General features: G+C 38.0%; 1 protein-coding gene across 4 annotated transcripts in view; it reads right to left on the reverse strand.

The window, feature by feature from the left end:
• Positions 1–27,780, reverse strand: part of Lpar1 (lysophosphatidic acid receptor 1) — a 114,545-nt gene that overhangs the window by 48,974 nt on the left and 37,791 nt on the right. For all 4 annotated transcript variants that reach the window (XM_090330420.1, XM_090330417.1, XM_090330419.1 and 1 more), the window contains exons 2-3: positions 13,714–13,873; positions 895–1,642 (exon numbers count right to left, since the gene is read on the reverse strand). In XM_090330420.1, coding sequence (XP_090186546.1) covers positions 895–1,642; positions 13,714–13,758 — 793 coding nt within the window. In that variant the 5' untranslated portion in view covers positions 13,759–13,873. The remainder of the gene's footprint in view (positions 1–894; positions 1,643–13,713; positions 13,874–27,780) is intronic.

The raw sequence follows: 27,780 nt of genomic DNA on the forward strand, positions 1-27,780 counted from the left end.
GCCATAGATGATTTCCAATGTGCCTCTTCCCTAACCAAAACAGAATTGGGTCAATGTACCAATATGTCAATTTATTTTTTATTTAATTTATCAAATGATGGTTAGTGTTATATATGTGTGTGTGTGTGTGTGTGTGTGTGTATGTCACATATAACCAAAATTATATGTAACATATTTTATATAAGCATATATATACATATTATATACATAAATGATTAGTGATTTCAAAGGCAACAAAGAGGTTAGTTTAAAACCATGGTTAATCCTGAAAAAAAGATGAAGTCACACACTCCTTACATACATTAGGAAACTTTTCAAAAGTTGAATGAGCCAGGCACCATGGCTCACACCTGTAAGCCTAGTTATTGGCAGGAGGCTGAGATCTGAAGATCAAGGTTCAAAGCCAGCCCAAGCACAAAAGGACCTGAGACTCTTATCTTCAATTAACCTCTAGAAAATGGGAAGTGGGGCTTGGCTCAAGGGTACAGTGGTTGCCTTGAGCTGAAGAGCTCAGGGACAGTGCCCAGGTGGAGGAGTTCAAGCCCGTGACCCACAAAAAAAGTTTGATGAATCTGTTTTCTGGTATTTTCCTCCTGTCTTCCACATCATGGTAGTACCAGGATGGAGCCCTGACATATGAGATATCTCCCATTTTAAAGAGTCAAATCTTCAATGATGCCTTTCACTGGACCATCGGGAAAGACCAGGATTTAGTTGATTTTGTAACAGTTAGGGCTGGTAAGCTGAATTTATCACTTGCCTTTCATATGAATTTCATCATCCCCTCTACTTTCTCCATAGACATGAGGTAAATATTCATATTGAGGCTCACCACTGTCATACCATAAGATACTGACAATCCATATAGTAAGGTACACTGGAGACAAAACTCACCAAGCACGATGACCACAGTCTTCAGAAGACTCATCATGGTATCCCGATTGCGCCGTGGTCCAGAACTATGCCGAGACATTCTCATAGTCCTCTGGCGAACATAGCCAAAGATGTGAGCATAGAGAACCACCATGACCACAAAGGTCACCAAGTTGAAAATGGCCCAGAAAACTAAGTATGAGTCACTGTAGAGGGGCGCCATGTTGGAACAATTTTCAATATCACAGATACAGTTCCAGCCCACACTGGGAATGGCACCCATCACAATGGCCATAGTCCAGATGACCACAATCACCACCACCACCCGCCGGTTGCTCATCCTTGTGTGCAGCTGCATGCGGAAGACCGTAATGTGCCTCTCGATTGCAATAGCCAGTAAATTGGCCACAGATGCTGTCAGGCTGGTGTCAATGAGGCCCTGACGGAGGAGCCATGTGCTAACTGTCAGTCTCCGAGTATTGGGTCCTGTGTTGAACATTAGGTAGAAGTAGGCTAACCCAGCAAAGAAGTCTGCAGCAGCCAGATTAGCCATTAAGTAATAAATAGGAAAGTGGAAGCGACGGTTGACGTAGATTGCCACCATGACCAGAAGGTTAGCCAACATGATAAAGATACAGACAGTGATTCCAAGGCCCATCACCAGCTTGCTGACTGTGTTCCACTCTGTGGCCAGATACTTTCCACTCCGGTTATAAAAGAAAGCGATGGACTCATTGTAGAAGCACTGCGGGTCATTCATGGCTGTGAACTAGAAGAGAAAGGAGAGAGATGATGAAAATAATTACAAGCGAGAAAGAAACCACAAATCTAACTTTTTAAAACTCTGATCTTGCATACTAATGCTCTATAATTATACTAGCCTAAGTTTTCTAACAGTCCTCAAGATTAAAGACACTTGGTATTATAGAAATGACAAGGTCTCTGCTTGGTGGCTGCTAATCATTGAAGTCTAGTAGAAAAAGCCACATGGTTTAGAAACCTGGCTTAAAATACATGAAGCAGACAAAAATTTACATAAAGTTGCAATTGGACTATTTACCAGAATGAAATCTATTTGGACCTGTTATTTAGGGGATCTGTAAACACCCATGGTTTATTGATAGGATATCACTGGCCTGTTCTGCACTTTTACTCTCACATAATACCTTTGATCTGTGACAGATGATTTTGTACTCTCAGCTTCCAGAATGATCATCGGTCCTAACATTTCAAAGAGGTCAAAATGCATTGAAGGCTCCTTGGCCAAAGCATTTGCTGTTGAACATTCCTGTGGTCAGTACAGCCTACCCCCACAGCTCCTCAACTCCAGAATAGCATCCATCAACTAACCGATGACGTTTGAGAACTTTTTCTTTGGGAAGGACCTAATATAACCTCCAAAGGGCAGTTGATACTTGACACTGCTCCACAGAAGTAAAATTATTTAGATGAGATAAAGTAGGTATATCCTTTTAAACATGGAGAGTATATCCTTTTTAACACTTTTACTTATTTCTCAAGTCAACGATTAGAATATATTTGCTTATTATTTATACCAATACTTGAATCCAAAAAGGATTGAGGTAGTAGCCTATAAAACTATAAAAACAAAAGTAGAAAATAAAAAAGTCACAAAGAAACTAGACAACATCACACAGAATAAATTATTCTTTATGAAACTTGAAGTTTGTGAGGTTCCAAAAGTTAGAAAACATTTCTTGAAGATAGTCCACTTCTTTTTATTTTTGTCATGCTTCTAATAAACTACTAATGACAGACTTAAACACTATTTTTTATTTTCCACTGAGTTTCCATAGGCTATACATAAATTTTAACAAACACTAGAAATTCCAAAAAAAAGTATGAAACACTTAAGTGTTAGTGGTCTGACATATCTGGATATTGAAGTCTCTTTCCTCATCTAGACTTTAATAGCTTTTAGATCACAATTTTAACAGGACATGTTATTTGCTGAATAAAAATTTAACTCTTAATTTTTTATTTATTAAACAACTAGTACTCTGAGTTCTTTTTTTTTATTTTTTATTTTTTTTATTGTAATTAGTAAAAGGGTTACATGATATTTGCCAGATAGAAGGTGCATTAATTCACATACATTGATACCCTTTCACATGTCTTGGTACCCATCTGAGTTCTTTAATAAGAACTTTGAAGAGTAAAAACTTTGTTTTATATCTCTTGGCATCTTATATACTATTGCAGGGCCTCACTCATTAAAAATGAGAGAACTTGGTCCACGGTGTTTTATTCCACTCCAAATTTTGTCATTACCCTAAGTCATTCATCTACTTTTCTTACTTTTGCTTTCTTGACCTCATCTGTAATGATTCCATTACAACTCAGTTGCCCACACCCATAGTCACACCCTGGACTTTGCTACCACCCACAACTTTCTCCTTGTGGAAACACTTGTAATATACATTCTCAGTATTCAACTTCCCAGTCTTCAGACTGATTTCAGTACTGATTTCCAGTACCCTAGAGTGTGTGTGTGTGTGTGTGTGTGTGTGTGTGTGTGTGTGATAAGGTAACTACTTCTTTGACCTGCTTTTTCCCATTGGAATACCCTTGCCTCCTCTCATCCAACTAAAGATTCCACAAGTAATTCATTTCATAGAGACACAATCTCTTCTTGAAGGCATTAGAATCATCAGAAGCCTTTCAAAAATTCAGATAATTTTTTCTTGTTTGAAGAACACTCCATAGTGATGATTCTATCTAATCTATCTGTCTGTCTGTCTGTCTGTCTGTCTGTCTGTCTGTCTGTCTATCTCACCAGCAAAATGTCTGGGAGATCCATAATCACACTTTACTTTGTTATGCAAAACATAGGAACCCATATATTAAGTTCCCAAGAGTTTCTTGAATTTTGAAACTCAGAGAATAGAGGGCTTCCTCTCTGCTACACTGTATTTTCAAGACAATACAGTAAAATATCAGTTTCTCCATGTAATAAGGCTTCTAAGAAAGTTTGGAGAAAACCCACACGGATGCCAGTGTTGAGTTCATGATTTTTCTCTTCAATTGGGACTTCAGTGCCCACAACAATCTGGTTTTCTCCCTAATTGTTACTCCACTCTTCAATGTAGACTATTGACTTCTTTGGGTTTGGGTTTGAGTTTGGGTTTGTTTTTGTTTTTGTCAATCCTGGGGCTTGATCTCAGGGCTAGTGCTTTACCACTTGAGCCATAGCACTTCTGATTTTTTTTGTGTGTATGTGGTACCGAGGAATCAAACCCAGGACTTCACATATGCTAGGCAAGCACTCTACCACTAGGCCACACTCCCAGCCCAACTCTTGTCTACTTTAAATTTATCTACTATTCTTAAACTTTTGAGCCCTGTCTTCACCCTTTAGCATCAGTTGCCAGAGGAAGATAACAATTTTCTGATGGAAACTCCCTCAATTTTTCTACCACAAAAATGCATAAAATTGCTTGTCCAATAATCCATTCCTTTCTTCTCTTCCATTATAACAGAAGAGGTATGTTCTTGGCCTCCCAAATTTCTTCCTACAATTTGAAGAACCTTATGTCATCAATTTCTTTCTTTCTCCTTCATCTTCCACTCATGCTTCCTTCCTTCCCAAACTCTAGGCAAATCACTGCTTTGTCTACAGATTACCTCTTTTGATTCTTCTATAAGTATCCTGTGAGTGTTTATAATCACTCAGGTCCATAATCTTCTTCATAATCCCCCAAAGGGTTTTCCTGTAAATAATCTCTATCACAAGACTAGGAAACTGCTAGTTTGAAGAACTAATAGTGTTCAAGTAGCTTGACACTAAACTTGGGAATACCATCTTTCTCCTGCATCCTCATTGTTTAAATCAATGATACCCAATCTTGGCAATTCTCCTTTTCAAATATCTGCTGCACCTGTTCATTTTATTCCATCCTTTAACAAGCACTTTATTACCATACTAGCTTCCTAAGACAATCTCTTCATTTATGAACTTCATTTTCTTTTTATTGTTATTATAAAGGTGATATACAAAGAGATTACAGTTATTAAGTCAGGTAATGAAGGAAGCACATTTTCTTTTTTGAACAATGTCACTCCTTCCTTTTCTTTGTCTCCCACTTGCTCATCCACAAGTTGTAGAGTTGATTCTCAACATAGTGTCTAGTATGAATCACTGCTGCATTTGTTCACTCTTCATTCTTCCATTCATTTGTGATCTTTCCAAAGGACAAAGCTAACCATGCTGTTCCTTTACTGAAAATGCTGACAACTGACAAGAATGCGCCAGATGAAAATATAAATTCTCTAACCTGATCAGGCTTTACTTGTCTTCTCCTGTCTCAACTCAAACTATGAATGACTTCAGGCTCTCTACTCAGGCTCTATTTAGTGTGCTACACTCCCCCTTACCTCTCCTGGATCTCAGCAGCAGTAACAATAATGGTTTCCTGAATCAGTATCACCCAGAAGGCTTACAAAACACACTGTTGGCCATATCCCCAATAAGTTTTGATTTTGTAGATCTGGAGTATCCAGGCAATGGAGTTCTGGTCCAGTGAACACAATTTGAGTGCTTTAATCTTCCCTCAATTTTTATAAGTAAAATGTCTCATCTAGTCACTTCCTCCAGATATTTATAACTCTGGTATTCCTACCAGTTCCTGAATGTTCCAACAATATACTGTATAATAATTGCTTAAGTGCCCATTAATTCAACTCTACTGAACTAGAAACCCTATTGGGAGTGGAGAGTCTAGCTTTGTTGCTTATGTTTATATATTCAGATAGACTCAAAGTTACATACGTGTCGATTGCATTAGTGAAATAAAAGTAACTTAGCTGGACACAGGAAACTCACGTCTGTAATCCTAGCATCTCAGGAGGCTGAGATCTGAAGATCTCAGTTCAAAGACAGCCTGAGTAGGAAAGTCCCTAAGATTTTCTTCTCATCTTCATAAAAGTAATACTTGTTGTAAAAAGAGAGACAGATCGACAAAAAAAGAAAGTAAGAAAGAAAGAGAAAAAGAAAGAAATTGAAATGCAAATCTCTGTTCTCTCCATTAGCCTCTATAATCATTTACTTTCTGCAGACAGATAACTTTAAAATCAAGTATCAATGTTCTATTCCATAGCATTCTAATTTGTGGACAATAATTATCAACAAAGTCAAGCAAGGCTATTTGAAATGTTCTAGCTCTTTCCAAAAAGAAAATTCATGGAGTTTACTTACTTATTTAAACATATATACTTAATAAAGACAAAATAAAAATGAAAAAAATGTAATGGTAACCAAGCACTAATAAGACATTATTAAAAGTTTTAAAAAAAAGTCAAGGAATCTTCATAGATTAAATTCCTTTCTTATTGCCACTATAGTGAAATGGTGTAAATATAGTAAATAAAATACATAAATTTATTTCATATAATCCTGGAGATCAGAAATCCAAAAGAGGTTGCACTAGCATAAAAAAGCTTCTGGCAAAGCTGCTTCCTTATGGAAGTTATAGGGTACATCCCATTTTTCTTTATCTTTTCTACAGACTATCCACATTCCTTGACTAATGGCTTCCTCCAACTTCAAAAGTTAGAAACTGGAAGTGATACTGTGGCTCAACATAGTGGAATGCTAACCTTGAGCTGAAGAGTCCAATTATCTCCAATTAACCTCTCAAAAACTGGAAGTGGTGCTATGGCTCAGTGGTAAAGTGCTAACCTTGAGCACAAAGAGACTCAGGGATAGCACCCAGGCCCTGAGTTCAAGCCAAAGGCCAACTACTACAACAACAAAATAACTATAAAGAAAAATAGAAAAAAAATAAATTATGGAAGGTATTATCTGTGGTTTACCCTAACTGCCCTTGTACAATTTTATCATAGCAAAAGCAAATTGAAAATGCACGTTCAGATTCCAAAATAAGATATTCTCCCCAAATTTAATCTGCACTTATAAACAAAGGGAGCATAAATGAATTTAAATGGCAATAGGAGAACAAATTTCTAATAGAAACAGGTTTTAAGATCTGGAATAAGTAAAAATTCTCACTGTTTATCTCCTTAGGCATTTATTCCTGGCAGTGTGCTGGCGCTTTCTGTAGAATGTTTATCTAAATTGGCTTTCATCTAATGGATCTTCTAGCATAACACATATGCCCAGCATATACACAGACCATATGCAGTAGAAAACATTCTTTCTCCCTGTAAGAAAACTCCCTGAGCAATGATGGATAAAATGGAAAGAACAAACATATGCCTGGGCTCAACTTAAGTGTCATACTACAGAAATCAGCTGGCAGATATTTTTTCCATTTAAACTTTTGAGAACTATGCATATTATTTTAAGTTTCCAGAGCTAAAATATTAAGCAGAGAAATACCTACATAGAAAGACTGCCTGACTATTATGTATTTTAGATTTGAACCAAAATGTACTCAGACCTACAAGCCTATGTACTCTCAACTGCATGTCAGGCAAGGCCTAACATTGTGAGGAGTGTAACACTGGGAATTTCATACTGCTATGAATAATACTTCATGCTGCAAGTAAGTACTTACATTTCAGTCTAAAATAAAGCACTATCATAAAGAATTCCATGATTTCTTACTTCACAGACTGAACCATCTGTAAGTCCCTGAAAATCTACATACAGTCACACCTTTAATGAAAGCATCATTTACAAGAATCAAAATACCTTTCAGGTATCTTGAGTCAGAAAGAAACAGCAGATAGAGCAAAATTCAAATATTCCTTCCCTTACTGAACTCACAGCAATGAAGCTAAATACCCTGCAAATTCTCAGAAATCTCTTCTGATCTCTAGTATCAGTTTTAGATTTGAGAAAAGTCAAATAATGAGTCCATTAAAAATAAAAACTTTAATTCAAATTCTAACCACAGTAACTTGACCAAATACTCATAGAGCCTTAGAAACAGAAAAAGAACTATTAAGAATATCAAGTTGGTTTTTTTTTCCTGGTTTCCTACCTATCCTCACCATACATCCTCAATATCCACAGGATATGAACACATCAACTTAAGCCAATGATGAGCAGCAGGTTCCTTTCCAATCTGCTAGTGCACCCTTGGGAGCTTTTGGAAACTCTTTATCAGCATCTGGGAAAGTGGGACTGTCAATCAACTATAAGCAAAAACATCTTGAGGCTGCGAGTCTCCTTCACCTTGGGATCACCTAGATTTATGGGTGCTCTTAATTTCTCTCTCTCTCTCCCTGTCCCCCCCCCTTCCTCCCTCCCTTTATCCCTCCCTCCCTCCCTCCCTCCCTCTCCCTCTCTCCATGAGAAAACAAAAATCCATCTTACAGTACTGGCAGGAGTAAAGCAGAGAATCAAAACTTGTTCCACTTCAAAGCACAAGGCCTATCTTTCACTAACTAAACAGTCATCCCAGCAAGAGTGACAATAAAAGCTTTCTCCCATTATTGCTTGAAACAATCACAGGCTATCTGCTCATATTAATTAGTTTAGAGCTAGTATTAGGCAACCTTAACTAGAAAAATGTTCTTTGTTACTGAATGACTAGACAAACAAAACCAAAAGCCTTTAAAAAAAATCAGTTGTTTGTGCCTTAGAAAAGGATTTTCAGGCCTTTCACACTGGATGGGAGTTGATCTTTACTCATGCCCCTGAATTCACTTTAAAAGAATGCAGGTGGATGTGCCAGACAATACCAGACTAAGCTGATCCAGTGAATTGCTCATTAGTCTTTGCCTAAGGTGATGCTGCATTTAAATAACTTTAACCTTCTCTGAACCTAGAATATAGCAAGTAGAAGAGAACACACCAGTACACAGCTTTGGAAACCAAAGCAGGCGAGCTGTGAACTAAAATTTGACTGTACAAATGACATTGAAACAGCTAATCAGGAGGCTCATTACCAACTGGAGGATCCTGGAACCATGTGATCAAGATGGTCTTCATGGTGACTCCTTCCAAGCAACCTTAGTTTCCCATTTGAAAGTAACACTGTTCCAAATAAATGGCTAGAATAGTGAAACTCAGTTATCTTGGCTGTTAGTAAGAGAATTTGCTCAAGAGAATTGTCAAAAGTCAAGGTATGAGCCCAGGCCTGAAGCAGGTATGAACTCAAAAGCCAAGACAGTCACCAAATTGTAGAAACTCCTGAAGGTTAATATTAAACTCCTTGACATGGCTTACACTGTCCTACAAAATCTCTAGGTTGATATCGTAACTCATCCAGGCTGATACTTTGAGTTTGCCAGTTCTGGTAGTGTAAATACTCCACTGTAGCATGAAGTCTACCAAATCATGAAATTCTTGAAAATTCAACCATCTGTTCTTGTGAGCTGACACAGATGGCACAGCTGGTACAGGGACCTTAGCGCTGACAGCCCCATGTCATATTGTATTGAGACTATATAAGCTAAGTTCTAATCCCTGTTCTCCCTCTCTCTCTCACATTGGAGCATTTGACATCTACGAACCATACTTCTTCCTTGCCAACATAACTCCTACTCATTCATTAGCTGCCAGTCTGTTGATCTTCCTCACGTGTCTGATGAGTGCACTATTTGACATCTAGAATATCCATTCGCATGTGTCATAATGTTTGTGATATAGCATTGTAATTTTCTTACTTCTCTATCTGGAAATTTCTCAATGTATTTCTGAGCAATAGCAGGACAAAGGCCTTATTTACCTCATTTATTCTTGAATCCTAGACCTACTACAGAACTTGCTGAACAATAATAATACTTTCAAATATACATAGGCAGAGTCTGCCAAACAGCATTCTAAGTTTTACACATATTTTGACATGTCATCATTAAAACAATCCTACGAGACTGGCTTCATGACTGCTCTGCTCATTTGGAAGGCATGAATATCTTTGCCTCAGGCTCAGCTAATGTTGGAGTGATGATTTTAGCACAACCATTGTGACCACAGGACTCCTCTATATGCTTTAAAAACAATCAGTGTTCCAGTGTTTCCTGATCCTTTTTTCTTTTCATTAATGAGGCTCAAGGAGAACATTTGTAATTGTTTAAATTCATGAAAGAAGTTAAAAACAAAGGATTGAACTTTTGGGAGACTGTCTTCCCAAGTCCAAGTCTGGCCATCTTGGGAGTGGGAGGAAATCACCATACTGATAATGTCTATGTTAGAACATTCACTGTGTACTTCCATTTATGTACCATAGTTGTTTCTGTCTAAAAACAATCTTGTTTTAATCATCATTTTAATGATATCTTCCTATAATAATTATGTTGTATCTTGTTTTCTTTTTCCTTCATAAAATATTAGAAGACAAGCTAATATCTTAAGGTAAGCCTGGTACTGGTGACTCATGACTGTAATCCTAACTACTCAGAAGGTTAAGAGTCAAGGATCACAGTTTGAAGGAAACCCAGACAGGAATGTCTTTGAGACATCTCCAATTAACCCCTTAAAAGGCAGAAGTAGACTTATGGGACAAATGGTAAAGTGCCAGCCTTGAATGACAAAAAACGAACAACAACAAAAAATAAGGCACAGAGTTGAAGCCCCAGTACCAGGGGAAAACAAGGGGGTAGGAGTGTTTTAGAGCAATATAGCTGTGTTGATGTGTTCATTCTTATTGATATATTGCTATATTTAAGTCATACTCATATTTCTGAACTTAGTCCTTCTACTATAGGATACTGAGAAACTTTTTACTGCTTAGTCTGTAACCAATGCCTAAATGAATATCTTTATATATTTTAACATAGATACCAAGAAGGAAACAGGACATGTACAAAGATGCATCATTTTAGTAGATTCTGTCAATTTACCATAGAGATTTTACCGTGGGACCAGGCATCCTAGCTTAGGCCTGAAATCACAAATACTCAGGAAGTAGAGATGAGGAAGGCTGCAGGTTAAGGCCAGCCAAATCGGATATAATCCAATAGTGGTGAAATCTATAGGTAAGGGGATCCGGCCATTCACAGAAAGCTGAGATCCTACCTAATAAGTAACTAAAGCTAAACAGGCTAAAGGGTTGGTGACTATTTAGCAAGTATAAGCCCCTGAGTAAAAACCTCAGTATAATAAGTGGGAAAAAGTAGGCGAGGCAAGGAAGAGAGAGGTATGGCAGGGGTAGGGAAAGTGGGTAAAGAAAATTTGTCAGAGTACACATTTCCAAGTGTTTATATTCAGTTGACTCATCTCTACTTCAGGTGGTGTTAAAGGTTTTAATTAGATGAGTTATTTTCAAGCGTTTATACTATATAACCCACTGACAGCCACTTGTGTAAGAGGAGAAATATGGAGGTAGGTTGATGCTGTTGGAAACTCTGACCAACGACAGGGACAATGGGAGGCTGACATGTCTTGTCCAGAACCTGGCACCAGGGCCTCACTCACTCCACGAAAAGCTCACATAATGACTACCAGAAACAGCTGCACTAGACTATGAGGTGGTGACCTCGGATGACATGCTCTAAGTATCTACTTATTCTCCAAGTCTCTCAGGTACCAAAACACCAATTCAGGTTACAAGTAATCAAATACCCAAAGTAAATGAAGTGCTGAATAGGCGAGGACCCTTTTGCCAAAAAGAGAAATACACATTTCAGAGGAAACACTAAACATCCTGGGAATAATGTTAAAAGCTTTGAAGAACAATATGTATTTTACCCATGTGATAAAATCTTCAGGTCTTTTATTGATTTTGTTGTTGTTGTTGTTCGGAACTCAATGCCTTAAGCTCTTGTTCAGATTTTTTCAGTCATAGCTGGCACCCTGCCAGTTAAACACGGTCCCTCATCTAATATTTCGAAAGTTAACTGGAAATCAAGGTCTCAAAGACTTCCCAGGCTGGCAATCCTCCAGATCTCAGTCTCCTAAATAGCTAAGATTATAGATAAGCATGAACTACCAGGGCCGGCAACTGGGGTCTTTTATTTTGGGGAGGTGAGAGGGAAAGCACATAGGAAATGAAGAATGTCCTTTCCTTCTTTCTCCCTCATTTTCTTCATTCCTTCTTAAATGAAGACAAAAAAACAAGGTTGAGTACCATGTCTCAAGCCTGCAGTAGTTAGCTACATTGTCAGCAGAGACTGAGGGTTTATGGCTCCAGGCAGGGATATATGCTTATCATTCCAAGCTACCAAGAAAACACAACTGGGAAACAGAAAAACTGGGTGGGATGATACACATCTGTCTTCCCAGCAACATAGGAGGATCACTGTCCAGGGCTAGCCCTATCTCAAAAGTAACAATCCCCCAAAAAAGGGCTAGAATTGTGGATCAAATGGAAAAAAGCCTGCCTAGCTAGTAAAAGATCTCAAGCTCAAGTCTCAGTATGAAGGGGGATAGAAGAGGAAGAGGAAGGGCCGGAAGTTTGGCCTAGTGGTTAAAGTGCTTGCCTAGCATGCACGAAGACCCAAGTTCGATTCCTTGGTACCACATACATACAAAAAACGCTGGAAGTGGTGCTGAGGCTCAAGTGGTAGAGCTCTAGCCTTGAGAAAGTCCAAGGACAGTGCTCAGGCCCTGAGCTCATGCCCAGGACTGGCAAAAAAAAAAAAAAAAAGAGGAAGAGTAGGAGGAGGAGGAAGAAGAAGAGCAGAAGGAAGAGGAAGAGGAGGAGGAGGAGGAGGAATACTCTTATTTAAAATACACACTTTTTTGTGTGTGTACCTAACTTAGGGCCTGGACTCTGTCCCTCAGTTTTGTCACTCAAGGCTGCCACTCTACCATTTAAGCCACCACACTTCCACATCCAGCATTTTGGCAGTTAATTGGAGATAAGAGTCTCATGAACTTTCCTTCCTGGGCTGGCTTTGACCTCAATCTTGAGAATTCAAGTTCCTTAGTAGCTAGGTTTGCAGGCATGATCTGCCCTCACACATCTGGCTGACAAAATTTTAATCTCTTACAAAGTTATACATAAAATAACATACAAATAAAAAACATGGAGTAATATTCTATTTAAAAAAAAGGTAATTCCAATCAACATGACTCTTTATTATAGCTATACGACTGTTCTTTAATCTCGGTCTAAATGACTGTCAAAACTAAAAGCTCCTACTCTTTGAAGAGTGAAAGTAAAGGAAGATGAAATGGGAAGAAACTACACTTACTTACACTTGAGTTCCTTCTGCATGCTTTACATACTTTCTGTCATTTAATCTACAAAGCACAGTGTGAAGGCCAATTGAGGGAAAGGAAATTGAGGATGAGAGAGGGGAGTGTGACTAAGGTTCTTTATTCAACAGTCCAAGGTACAGGGCTATGAATGAAGCCTAATGACTCCAAAGTCTGTTCCTGTTGTACCACGCAGCCTGCTGAGCTCCACAGAGTCCAGTGAACACTCCAGAGAACAGATTGTAAAACAATGTCAACAGAGACAGTGCCCCAGATAGCAAAAGTACTTCCTAGAAACTGTTCAACAATTTTGGGAATCAACTTAGTCTTCCAATTTCCTAGAAGAGGAAATACTAATTATCAGAGGCTACTGAGGCAGCATTGGGGTATTTATTGGATTTACTCTGAGATATTTCATTAAACAGTGACAACAACAACAAAAGCTGAGAAAAGGAAAGCAGCAGAATTTGCTACTGATTTGTTTTGATTTGGAATTCAGCATCCAGAGTAAGAGTCAGGCATCCTCAGTGCTGAAAACCAAAGCCCTCTATGAACAGAGGCCAGTTCACTAAAACCATTGTTCATTGTTCCAGCTGCTTCCTGAACTAAATGGTACCTGGCTCACAAAAGCACCAGTTTCTAAGTACCCACAAAATGATAATAAGAGAACTATACATAATCCCTAGAGCAAAACACACCTTGTGAGAGTCAATTTAAATATTTGACAAGGCTATGATTAGCCAATATAGAAGCTGGTCTGAATCACTTACCTGGGGCTGTGAGATTACAGGAGTGGAAGTAGAGATGGCAGCCATGATGGTTCTGTAGTTGGGGGTGGTAATGAGACCCCAGCTCCACAGTTGCCAGACACAGGAGTCAGGGGTCGCAGTTACTGATCAGATTACGGTCATGCTAGGAGAAATGGGGCGCCTGGAAAAGGAAAGAAAACCCCACAGTTGGTATAAGAGGACTAGCATGTGACAGTGATGCACTGCTGATCAGAGGAAGAAAAGATCCCTCATACCAAGCACCAAAATGCTAGCTTAATGAAAATAGGAACCTAATAAGATCTAACATCTGAAAAATCAGAACTTTCTTCTCATTTGCCCAAATGATGTAAAGAAGATGTATTTCCATAGGATAAATTCAATTTTGATGGCTAGCTGAAGAGATAGCTTCAAGTTGGGGAGATACAGAAATAGGGCCAGGACATATAGTATGACACTAAATGAAAGAACCACCAGGATATAGAAACAAAAGCCATATAATGAGTGACTGTTGTCCTTAATGTACCATGTTATCTCTCATCTCTTGTGCTGCCCCTTGGTTATCTCATATTGTTACAGTATTTCACCTTGTTATCTGAGATATTGTATATATGTTTATTTGGTTATCTGAAATAGGATAGGGAAGGGGAGAAAACAAAATGAGGGGTAGAGATGGGGGGAGGGAAATGGGGACCAAGACATGAGAAAGGGTATCGTTTGTGAAGTAATGCACCTTCTATCTGGTGAATATAATGTAACCCTTCTATTAATTACAATAAAAATATATGGAAAAAAACAACAAAAAACAAATGATTGGGATAAATATGCAAAAGAAAAAGAAATAGGGCCAGGAGAAGAATCCATTCTGTTGAGCAAATTTAAAGGGAAAGAAAGGAAAGGAAAGGATATGGGGAGGAGGAGGTAAAGGGAAAAGGGGAAGGACGGAGGAAAAAGAAAAAGGGAAAGAGCATCTGGTGATGGTGGCTCATGCATGTAACGCTAGCTACTCAGGATCTGAGGATCTGAGGATCACAGTTCAAACTCAGCCTGATCAGGCAAGTCCATGAGACTCCAGAAAACCAAAAGTGGAGCTGTGGCTCAGTATTACAGAGTGCTAGCCTTGAGCAGAAAAGCTTAGGGATATTACCCAGGCCCTGAGTTCAAGCTCCATGACAAAAAAAATTTAAAAAAAAAAAAGGAAAGAAAGAAAGTTTTATTTTGAGCTAACAGTTTGCATCCAAAGGGTAAGTGCAACAAGGGAACAGGAGCTAATACCATCAGGTGGTAAGAGATGACCGGTTCAGCAATACCCTATGTGTATGAGAAAGCTGAGAAGAATCTAAAATCGTACAGTCACTCAGTGGAAGAACCAAGATTAGTGCAACCATAATTCCCATTTCAGTAAGAAATAAGTAATCCTGTTAGGTGGGTGGCTTAGTGGTAGATAGTGCTTGCATAGCATGCATAAAACCTGGGTTTGATTTGGGGGTGGGGGTCATGAGGCTTGAACTCTGGCCTGGGCACTGTCTGTGGGCTCATCAGCTCAAGGCTACTACCCTACCCTTGAGCCAAGCCCCACTTCTCAATTTCTAGAGGTTAATTGGAGATAAGAGACTCAGGTCCTTTTGTGCCCAGCCTGGCTTTGAACCTTGATCCTCTGATCACAGCCTCCTGAGTAGCTAGGATTACAGGCATGAGCCACTAGTGAGCCACCATGCCCAGCTACTTTGATTTTTAAATAGCTTTCATCCCACCTAAGAATCTCCTTGTGTTTAATCAAGCTATTTATTAAATTGAGTGTAGTGGTATACTCTGCAATCCCAGCATTGGGGAGGCAGAGACAGGAGGATTGCCAATTTCAGGTCAGCCTGGAACAAAGCAAAATCCTGTCTTTAAAGAAAATAAAAACAGTTTATATTTTATTTTTGCTGGTTCTGGGACTTGAACTATGGGCCTGGGCACTGGCCCCAAACTTCTTTTGCTCAAGGCTAGTACTCTAGTACTTAAACCAACAGCACCACCTCTGTATTTTTCTGAATAGTTTATTGGAGGAATCTCACAGACTACCTTGCCTGGGCTGAATTAAAACTGGAATCCTCAGATCTCAGCCTCATGAGTAGCTAGTATTACAGGCGTAAGCCACCAGCACCTAGCTAAGAAAAAAAAATAAGTATTTATTGAATATCTACAGGAAACTCAGGCATAATAAGTAAGACTTAAAAATGTATTCTATCTTCCCAAACATACAAGTTAATGCCTAATACTTTTAAACTTATGGAGAATATTTACCCTAACAGTAAAAAATAACAAATCAGAGCTCATAAAGATCCAGGCTTTCTGAAGTAGGAATAATACAGCTGGACAGTTAATTCCAGTCCTTTGATCTCTAATCTTATAGTGCTACTCTACGCTAACACCACCAGCCAGGCAAACCACAAGCTCAGAAGGGCAGATTTTTTAATACACGATATAAGTTAGGCAGCAACTTCTACAAACTTTAAATTGTCATTTTTAAGTTTTGTATACATCCTTTACACTACAGTTCCATCATTATTGGTTTTACTCATTGTGAATAGTGGAACTTTTAAATTCTCTTCTGCTAGGGTGACTATTTTTATTAACCAAATAAATAGTAAAATTCTCAAGCTATTTATTCTAGCACAACAATTAACATTGAATTCCACAGCTGCCTGGAGACAATATCAATGTTTTCTTCAGTCCTACTTCTGGAAGGGCAAAAAGCCCTTGTTTATACACTGTGAAGTGAAATGAACAGTCCAGGGAAATGCCTTTCTCTTTCCATGACAGCCTTCAGAGCAAAGGTTCACCCCAAGTTAGTTACAAGACCTTGGGGTGCACTGCCTTATGCTGCTTTATCCCTGTAACATTTTATGACTGCCATGCTCTTATTTCTCCTTTCTTTTTCTCATATATGAATTATAAATTCATATTAATTATATAAATTACCTTATTCTATATAGGACAAAAAGATGTATGTATAAATAGCCTGATAACAAGAATAATTAAAAGCAGGCGAATGAGATTTCATTCCTAAAGACTCATAGCATAAATCCAGTACCTGAGCACTATCCCTGAGCTTCTTTTGATCAAGATCAGCATGCTACCATTTAAGCCAAAGCTCCACTTCCAGCTCTTGGGTGGTTAGAGATAACAGTCTCGCAGGTTTTCTTACAGGGGCTGCCTTTGAACTGTGATCCTCACATATCAGCCTCCTGAGTAGCTAATATTATACTGTGAGTTATCAATACCCAGCTATAAAAACAATTTCTGATACATAGTATAAAATTATATTTAGACTATCACTAAAATAATAAAAATTTAGCAAATGAAAATGTGCTAGTATCAAGAAAATTAGAAATATAATGAGAGAAAAATATAATTTCTAAATAAGAAATCATGCAAGATCATTGCTCTGTGCTAGATAACCAAAGAAATGACCAATTGATTGAAAGAATAGGAATTATCCTGCTGGGCATGGTCGTATATACCTGTCAAATACTCAGGAAGCAGAGGCAGGAGAATCATGAATCTGAAGCTAGTCTTCTTACATAGTGAGGCTTAGTCACAAAAATAACAATAAAAACAAACAGAAAATATCCTGACTTAGTCCTAGAAACTACAGTTATTTCAACTATTGCCTAAAAGCTTTGAAAATACATACTTGCATAAATCAGCTAAGGAAGTTGACAAAGTACTAAGGCTTAGTACCCTTATCATGTGCAGTAAAGAAGAAAACAAAAACCCAACAGACCTAGACTGGTGTCCAGCAGGATGAAGCCTGCAGGGAAGTAAGCCTGGGACAGAGCTTGGTGTATTTAAAATATACTATGTCACTAAAAAGCACCCCTGGCTCCGAAGGCCAACCCAATCTCTGGCTGTGCAGTTATTCTTTCTTTTTTTTTTCCATATGGAGACCAGAATGTGTAATTACTCTTGACTTACGTATTACTATGGAAAATGCAGCTGCCTCAGAGGAAAGCAGCCATGCCAAGTGACAATGACCTTGCTAATTACTAAGTGCCATACCAAATACCTGGAAGAAAGTGTTTAGTTTGAGGCAAACTTCTATTTGGTTATTCCTAGAGTTGATGCTGGCTCCTTCCCTGGGCCTCACAGGAAGATACATTTCTAATTGGTAAATTAATCTACTACAAACCTAATCCTTTTCCTTATGCTGGACTTCAGTCAAGCAATGACTCATTTAACATTTAAGTCTTTTAATAGAGCCCCAGCATAATGGGGAGAAAAAACACCATAGCAGGACCTAAGTCTGAACATGCATGGGATTCTGTCTTCAAGATAGCAACAGAGAAAAGGGCAAAGACATTAAGCCAAGGAAATATATACTGTTATAGTTTAAAATAAGGGGATAATCTAAAATAAGAACAAATATTTGCTTTAACAAAAGTATACTGGGGCTGAGGGTTTGGCCAAGTGGTAGAGTGCTTGCCTAGCATACACAAAGACCGGGGTTCAATTCCTCAGTACCACACACATAGAAAAAAGCCGGAAGTGGTGCTCAGGCTCAAGTAGTAGAGTTCTAGCCTTGATAAAGTCCAAGGACAGTGTTCAGGCCCTGAGCTCAAGCCCAGGACTGGCAAAAAAAAAAAAAGTATACTGCTTAAAAGAGAAATTTTCTTAGAATTGCCAAGAACATAGTGAGATGGCTGTGGGAAGAAATACAGGGATCAGAGAAGAGTTTTCATGTGCCAAAAGGATAAAAAGAAATGAAAACCCGAATTATGAATCCACATAAAGGCAGTCAAGAAGAGAAAAAGGAAAAAAGAAAACTGGTGAAACAAAAGACAACCCGGAGTTTCAAGACAGGAAAAACGTGCATGGACAAAATTTTAAAGCTTCCAATACCCAAACAATATCTGAACAAAATGTGCTACATGGAGAAAGAGAACACCATCAAGCTAAAGCCAGAAAAGGAAAAAAAAAAACTTATCCTCAAGATTTTAGAAAACTGTTTTACAAACAACATAATTTTGATCAGAGAAAAAAATCAGTCTTAATACTCACATATCACCTGTTGAAAGCTCCACAGTCTGACAGAAGCCAAATAGAAAGAAACTTCATAACCCAAAACTAGAAACTCAAGATGAGATAGAGGCAGGCTAGATCTGTAAGTTGACTTCATTAATATATCTGTCCCCCTATAGATAGAACATCTAACTCCAGCCTTATATAAAGTTAAGGTGTGAGATGCTTAGATTTCCCTCTCTGAAGTCTAAGCAAATGAAAAGATTTTACAGTCCTTAACATTATGAAAAAGATGCTGCTCTCACTAAAAGAAAAACAGGATGCTTAAAACTAATAACTCAAAATTTAGAAGGGCTGGAATGTGAATTTAAGAACTCTGCCCAGAATATAAAATAAAAAACAAAATGAAGAAAAAAATATTGTCCAGAAGGTCTAAAGGCCAAAGAGGAGGAATTCCAGAATGAAGAAGTAAAGGAAACAGGGGAAGAGAGGGTAAGTACCTCAAAGCACTGCCAACATTGCAGAGGCAATGATTGTGGAGTGTAACCGCCATGGAGCACCTTCTAACCTTGATTTTAGCATAACTACCTTGATCATGTATCTGGTTATTGCAATATGCATTGGTTGTTGTTTGTTTGTTTTTGTTTTTTACTGTAGGCATTCAAAAAGATAGCATAAAAACTAGAAGGGTGAGGCGGGTAGGAATAGTTCAGTGATACATAGCACTTGTTTAAGATGTATGAGGCTCTGGGTTTGAGCCAACACTACAGAAAAGTTAATCAATCAATCAACAAATAAGTTAATATTTTTTATTTAAAAACAGAAATAATTAAAATTGAAAATCCTCTAAGATATCATGAGATGGGTTGGGAGATTCATACAAAAGATGAGGAATCAGAATCTTTAAACTCCTTTGTAGCAACATTAGAAGCTTGAAAACAAAAGAGCAAAGATGAGGAATGTAATTTACAACCTAGAATTCAAGGGGAGGATATTTATTTCAGGAAACAGAAAGGAAGATAAGGAGAAGGAAGGTGTGTAATATAGGAAGCAGGAGATCAATACAGAAAGAAAAAAAACAAAGGGAATTCCAGGCATAACTGAAAGGAGAACCCTGAATAATAGGTAAGAAACTCAAAAGGCAGTCCTCATAGACTGTCCATCCCGATACAGCACTTTTCTACACTAGAGAATTTGGTTTTAAATGAGTAATATGTATAAAGAAAATGAAGCAAGCATGATAAAATGACTAACTTATAGGAGATAAAAATTTTCAAAATGAGGGAAAGGATTCATAGAATCCTACATGGCTCAGGTCTGAATGACATTTCAAGGTTATCACATTAATAATGAGTACTAGCTGTGTTAGTTACTTTTACTGTGGCCAAAATATTTTACAGAAACAACTTAAAGGAGGAAGGATTTGTTTTAGCTCATAGTCCAGAAGGTTCCTGCCATAGTGATAGGCAGGGTAGTTTGCACCATGACGGCCAAAAAACAGAGAGAAGGGGGACACAGGAAGAGGTAGATGGTGCCCCAACATGACCTCCATAACCTACTTTCTCAATATCTCCTACTTTTCACCACTTTCCCAATTATGACATAATATCATGCATCCATTAAAGGATGAATGCATTGACTAGGTCAGAACCTTTATGATTTAATTGCTTCTTAGAATACCATCACAGATTCTGAGGTATGTTCTACTTATCTTCTCTGCTTTCTTAATACAATCAAGTTGACAATTAAAATTAATAACACCAACCAAGTCAAAATCCTGCCCTAACACTCTGGGATGATGATGGGCTGGGAGTTAGTATAATGGCATCCTGTCATCTGGGAATCTTTGAAGATTTACAACTTAGCAATTAAACAGTGCAAGAAAAAGAATTCCCAAACCCCACAAGGAACATGTATCTGAAAGTAATATATCATAAACCATTAAAAAGTTTTAAAGAAGTAAAAGTTCTAGAGAACAAATCAAACACAAAAATCTAAAACTAATAAAGGTAGCTTTGGTGAAAGCAAGCTAGTAAGGAAGAAGGAGGAACTGCTTTTTTTTTTTTTAAGCAAGCCTTACAGAGCTATCTGATTTATCTGATGCTTAAAATTACAAGCATTTATAATGGGTAGAAAACTGAATTACAAAATGAAATACAGAACAAATACTATATTACTGTTAAGTTTTCAAATACCAAAACCAAGTATTACTAAAGTAATCTCAGTTGGTGCCATAAAAGACTGGTTTAGAGAAACAAAAGCACATATATTTGTAATAATGGAATACACTGGGTTAATTAGAAATTATAGATAGAGCACAAAAATAAAGTTTCAACATAAAAATCACTGGCACCTAAGAAGAAACAAAAATTGTCTAGCAATGAAACTTTCCTATCTCTTGTAGCTAAAGTAAAATAATAGTCTGATCATAGAATGGGCAAAGACTTGCGTAGAAATTTCTTCAAAGAAAATATAGAAATTCCAACAAGCAGAAAGAAATAGAAAATAGGTGTTGGTACGAATGTGAAGAAACTTACACACTGGGACCAGAATAATAAAATGGTGTAACCATTATGGAAAAAAATACTAAAAATAGATTATGATCCAGCAATCCTATTCGTGGATCTATTTCCAAAAGAAAACCATAGTGTTGGAAAGCTATCTGCATGCTTATGCTCAAGCACATTATAGTAGCCAAGGTAGAAAAAAACATGTGTCCAATGATGGATGATGACATCTAAACAAAATATAGTACATATATTCATTGGAATATTTTTATGCCTTTAAAGGCAAGGAAATCCTGACACAAGCTATAACATGGATGAACCTTGATAACATTATACAAAGTGAAATAAGCCAGTCACATGAAGATAGAACTGTATGATTCCAGGTAGTCATGAGATACCTAGAAGAGTCAAATTTAAAGACAGAAGATACATGCAGGTTGCCTGGGACTTGGGAAGGGAAGAGTTTTCATTTTTATAAGATTTTGAAAGAATTCTGGCAGGGTGTGGTGACTCACGCCTGTAATCCTAGCTACACTGGAGGCTGAGATCTGAGGATTGTGGTTCAAAGCCAGGCAGGGCACTAAAGTCTGGGCTCTTATCTCCAATTAACCACCAGAAAATGAGAAGTGGTCCAGGCACTAAAGAACATGAGACTCTTATCTCCAATTAATCACTAGAAAATGGGAAGTGAGGCTGTGGCTCCAGGGGTAGGGCAGCAGCCCTGAGCTGGAGAGCTCAGGGACAATGCCCAGACTCAGGGATAGGGTGGTAGCCTTGAGCTAACGATCTCAGGGAAAATGACCAAGCCCAGAGTTCAAGCCCCATGACCCACAAAAAAAATGCCATGTTGGATGCATGTTCCAGTGGTCAAGCATCAGCCATGAGTAAAACAAACAAAACAAGAGTATGAGTCCCTGGGCATGAATCCCAGCCCCAGCACACACACACACACACACACACACACACACACACACACACACACACACACACATACATACACATGGAATGAATAAAGTTCTACATTCAGTAAAGCTGCCATTCGTTTATAGTGACAAATATAAGACTAGGAAACTGCATCTCATGTTTGAACATAATATACATTTGGTTAACAGTTGATAAGTTTGGGAGGAAGTTACTGGATCATGAGGACTCTGAGCTCATAGTTGAAAAGGACTATTTGGAAGAAGTGGTGTCTAGTGTTCAAGGAAGGGCCTGGTTGGAGGAGATGGATGCCTTTTTAATGGTAGAACTTGTCCTTGACCTCTTCCTCTGTCATTTTCTCTGCTTCCTGGCCACCATGAGGTGAGCAGTTTAGCTCCTTGGGGTTCTACTTCAGCATATGCCTGTAGCAATGGAGCCAGTGGGACAGAGAATAAAACCTTGAGAACCAGGAGCCAAAAAAAATCTTTCCTCAAATTGCTTTTCTTTGCTCCTCTGTCACAGGTATAAAAAGTGACTAATACACTTTGGAAACTTCACTCAGTATCATCATACAAGTATTCAGATGACAAATCACAGTAATATGCTCAGGAGAGCCTTGGCCTAAATAGACTGTCAATCCACATAAACACAGATGATCTGTGATGATAATGGTAACCAAAATTGCAATTATAATAACTGGGGGGAGGGGAAGCTATATAATCAAAATATATACAATTAATGAGCTAAGATTTAAACACACACACACGCACAAGGCAAAGAGCTTTGGAAAAGGCTGAGTATTCATTTAAGTCTTTACCTTTTAGAAATCAGTACTGTTTTTATTTTTAAAGTTGACAAAATCATAACATCTGGTTTAAAGAATCACAAAAAGGAATGTCAGGGGAAAACAGATTTGTGGAGGAAAGGCTACACTGACACTTTCATCCAGATTCCTCATTCTGTCTCCTGGAATACTGGAGATGCCACCAGCCCAGCAAGGATGGAAGGAGCATTGGTCAGTCCATCTGCTTTACATGCAGAATCAGAACAAAGACTAGAAACCATATGAGAAGTCAAGTGCCTTACTCATGTTTTGCTGTAAAATACCATTTCTACCTGTGGCTATAGAATATTTTCTCTTCCTGTGAGTATCCAGCCTAAAACACTGCTTCAGTATCTTCACTGAAGTTCAGATATTTTGTGTTCCTTATTCCTTTTATTTTCTGTTGGTCATGGCACTTAAACATGGGGCCTGGGTGCTGTCCCTAAGCTCTTGCTCAGGGTTAGAACTCTACCACTTTGAGTCATAGCTCCACTTCCAGTTTTCTGATGATTAATTAGAGATAAGAGTCTCATGGGCTGGGTTTGAACTGTGATGCTCAGATCTCAGCTTCCAGAATAGCTAGGATTATAGGTGTGAGCTGCCAGCACCCAGCTTTTAACTTCTGTTTTCCCTCACATATGTGGTCAGGAACTCTAAGATTTTCTGACCTTTCTAGCTTACAAGTTGATATCCTTTCTATATTCAAAAAAAGGAAACAAGTCAACTTACCCTGCCAATGTTGACTGCGCAGCAAGAAATACAACCACTAATCTGTACAATCTCACATGGGTCTGAACAGTTCAGAGTCCAGCATTGTACAAACTGGAGAACTAGGCCAAAAATTATATAAATAAGCTCACTGTCCTGGCTTTAATACTGGATGGGAAATCATACAGTTTCCTACTTCAGAAGTGTTCTGATGTGAAGAAATGCTGTCCTTCAGAAATTCACCAGTGACCAGGAACTGTAAAAGAAACAATCTACAAAATGACCAGGAACTGTAAAAGAAACCATCTATGGAATAATTTCAAAACAGAGGTCACTACAAAGGCAAATGGTGTGTTGGTCGAATACATAGATTTTAGTCTAAGGATCAAGCTGGTTTACACTACCCTGCTTAAAAAGCAGAGCTGCGATTCCTAATGCTCCAAATAGGACTTTTAGATCAGGAATGACCTAGAACTACAGATTTCTGACTTAGAGAAGAACAGACCAAAGTGAAGGTTATCAACCAAGAAGGGAAGGCAGAAGAAGAAAAATATTGGACCTCCTTCTTGAAAGAAAAGGAAGACAAGAAAGAAGATTGAGAACATTTTAATGAAAAGTAGGAAAATTAGAATAATTTTTCTTTGGGTACAAGACAGACTTCATACTGTGGCCCAGGGAACACAAGGTCTACCTCTTTGATCTTAACATCTGCATGCTTCCTTCCCTTTCGATTTCCACCTAAGGTTAGAAGTGCCCTAACAGATTTTGTAGATGCATTTCTATCATGCAATGCTTAAGAAGGGAGTCACTGATCCAAAGTTATACTGGTCCACAGTTGTCAGGGCAAGAAAAGTTACAACTTTGTTGCACAATCCTCAGACAAGCTTGATTTTTCTAACCAGTTATTCCCTTTAGAAAATGTTTTCTAAGATCAGAAAAATAAAATAGAGGGCACATAAATAAATATGCTCACACAGTGATAGAAGTGAGGGGAAAGAGGGTAGGAGAGAGGCCAATGGTTTGGGGACAGAGTGTCAAAATACCTAGTGACGATATAAATATCTGAGGTTGTGGCTACTACATCTGTGATTTATCCCAAATAACAGTTTTTCAACAGCAGAGGCAGATTTCATTGTTTAAGATTTAAATAATAATGTCAAATGCATGCACCTCTGGGAGAATGCATCAAAATTAATTTGAAATGCTCGAATAAACAGTGGCTAAATCTGTACCTCAAAATCAGAAAGCTAGACCTGAAAGAGATTTCTAGTAGGTTGTAAACAGTATAGGAAAATAACCACTCAAAAATATTGTCGGCATACAGGCAATTGTTAAAATTTTTCTGGAATGCATTATAGATATGCACAGATTTTCATATGATGTACATCAAGGCCTTAAAACATAGCTAAAGGCTTTGAAGCATACCTTGCCAAGAATGTTAAGTATGTATAAGGCAATATCATATGTGATAAAAATATATAAACAATTTAAATGTCCAATAGTTATTAACTGCCAGTTGAATTATTAAAACTGTAGGTACATGTGAACCAGTATTATATAGCCAATAAATTAAACTGTATCCAAGAATTTATATCCTATTTGAGAAAACAGACATACATATAAGATTATATGTTTATACTTTATTCTGAGGAAGTATGGGCTTATCAATTTTTTATTTAAAAGGCTAATATAAATATGAACTAGATACAACTTCCTGTCTACTAAACAACTAAACTTAATACTAAGATAAAAATACACAACTACATAATGAGCAACAAAGGACAATGACCCTTGAGACAGGGAAAGGAGAACTGGCTTTACAATCACATTAGATTTTTTGCCTTAAGAAAATCCAGGATGCTACCCGGGGCATGGTGGCTCATGCCTGTAATCCTAGCTATTTAGGAGGCTGAGATCTGAGGATCAAGGTTCAAAGCCAGCCCAGGCACAAAAGGACCTGAGACTCTTATCTCCAATTAAGCCCCAAGGGTAGGGTGGTAGCCTTGAGCTGAAGAACTCAGAGACAACGCCCAGCCCCAGGGGTAGGGTGGTAGCCTTGGGCTGAAAAGCTCAGGGACAGTGCCCAGGTACAGTTTCAAGCTCCATGACCCACAAAAAAAGAAAAGAAAAGAAAGAAAAAAGAAAAGAAAAGAAAATACAGACTATGTTTTAGAAGAAATTTAGGTGGAAACTAGAGAAATTAGAGTTGATGTGAGAAATGGGAGGAGCCAAGAATCTCAAAGAACCTAGATTTTATAGAACAAATTGCCAGAAAGAAGAGGGCTAGAAATATTTTTAAAAGATTTTCTAGAAATCTACAAAGTAGATTTTTGATAGTTGAGAAGAAAATTCATCAGAAAATACATGTAAGAAAATGGTTAGAGACCACAGAGCTAGTCATCTACCTGAATGGATGACAGGCAATAATAGTACTCATTCAGAGCTGGAATCAGTCTCTATTCCTATCAGCCAGATGGAAAACCTCAGAATTCCTGGGATATTCGGTATAATACTAAGCAGCATCTTGCCTCAGTAGAGGGAATAATTAGTGCTAGACTAAATGTTGACCTGATGATGCCTAGCAAATCTTATAAGGAATTTAAAACAAGGCAAATTGCTTCCAGATAATTAACTATCACTCATAACAAACCTTGAGATTATTTATAAGAACATAAACTTATCAGCATCCAATGAGTCTAGTATCTAGTCAGTGATCATTGGCCATAAAAGAAGACAGAAATATAACACCCACAATAATGGAAAAAATCACTCAGTTCAAATAGGCACAAGCTGACACATAGTTGTTAGAACTGACAAGCACATTAAAAGTTATTTTAACTATATTCCAAATGCTCAAACAGTTAAAGACAGACATAAGAAGCATTACGATCCAAAGCAAACTTTTAGAGACCAAAAAGAAATGCAACATATAAAATTAAACCCATTTCATTCATTCTCTCCCTCTTTCTCTCTTTTTTCTTATGGGTCCTAGCTATGACTTTAACTGGTATCACACTTTGGCCTCATCCACATCATACTGGTTTTTCCAGACATACAGAATGTAATAGTTATGGAGTCATAGAGGTTTCTACTGAGATTTCAAAGAAAGCCTAGAGACAAGGCAATGTTTGGGAGGATCAAATTCCCTGTGGACAGCTCTTGAAGAGAATGGAACTGAATCTATGACAGAGAAGCTGAAGTGGCAGCGGAGTCCATAAGAAGTTAGAGATGTCAAGAACTTGGAACATCTGCCACAGAAAGCTACAGGGAGTGAATACCACCAGCCCAGGAGAGAGGCCACGTAGGATCTGTGCTGGCCCATTCATATGGAAAGCGCTGCCAAGATGCTGAACATGTAGCTTCTAGATTTAATGTTTATTCTTCTGGGTTTCAGTCTTACTTTGAGCCAATTCTTCCTTTCTATTTTCCTATTCCTCCTTTTTGGATGGGAATACTTACTGTATATCTATCTCATGACTAAAGATTGGAAGCACATAACATTGTTTTATTACTATCATTTTTTGTTATTATTATTATTTACAGAAACTGATGATTAAATTTGCCTAAAGTTTCAGAGGAAACTTTAAACTTGTACTTTAGGGCTATACTAGAACTGTTAAGACATGGAGAAATCTTAAAGATGGACTAAATACATTGGGCATTATGAGATAGACATGAGGCTTTCCATGCCAAGAGGAAGAACGTCAGGGTTTGGATGCAATATGTTTCTCCAAATGGCTCATGTTGAAGCTGGTGGTGTTATTGATGAGTGAATGGATCATGAGGGTACTAACCCCATTGATGAAGTCATCAATGCATTGATGAGCTCATAGAGGAATGGGCTACTAGGAAATAGGGCTTGATTATTGATAGTGGATTATTTTGGTACATCTTGCTCTCAGATCTTCCTCTTTCTCTAGTTCCTCATCACCATGAAGTAGGCAGCTTTTTTCTACCAGGTGCTCCCTGCAAAAATGTCCTTCATTGCTGGTCCAGAAAAAACAGCCAAGTGACTATTGAGTGGAAATTTTGAAACTGTGAGGCAAAAACAAAACAAAACAACAACAACAAAACCCTTTCTTCTTGTAGGTTGTTTTGCTCAGG

This window comes from Megascapheus bottae, chromosome 3, assembly GCF_031878675.1.
Source record: "Megascapheus bottae isolate mThoBot1 chromosome 3, mThoBot2.hap1, whole genome shotgun sequence".
NCBI classification, from domain to species: Eukaryota; Metazoa; Chordata; class Mammalia; order Rodentia; family Geomyidae; genus Megascapheus; species Megascapheus bottae.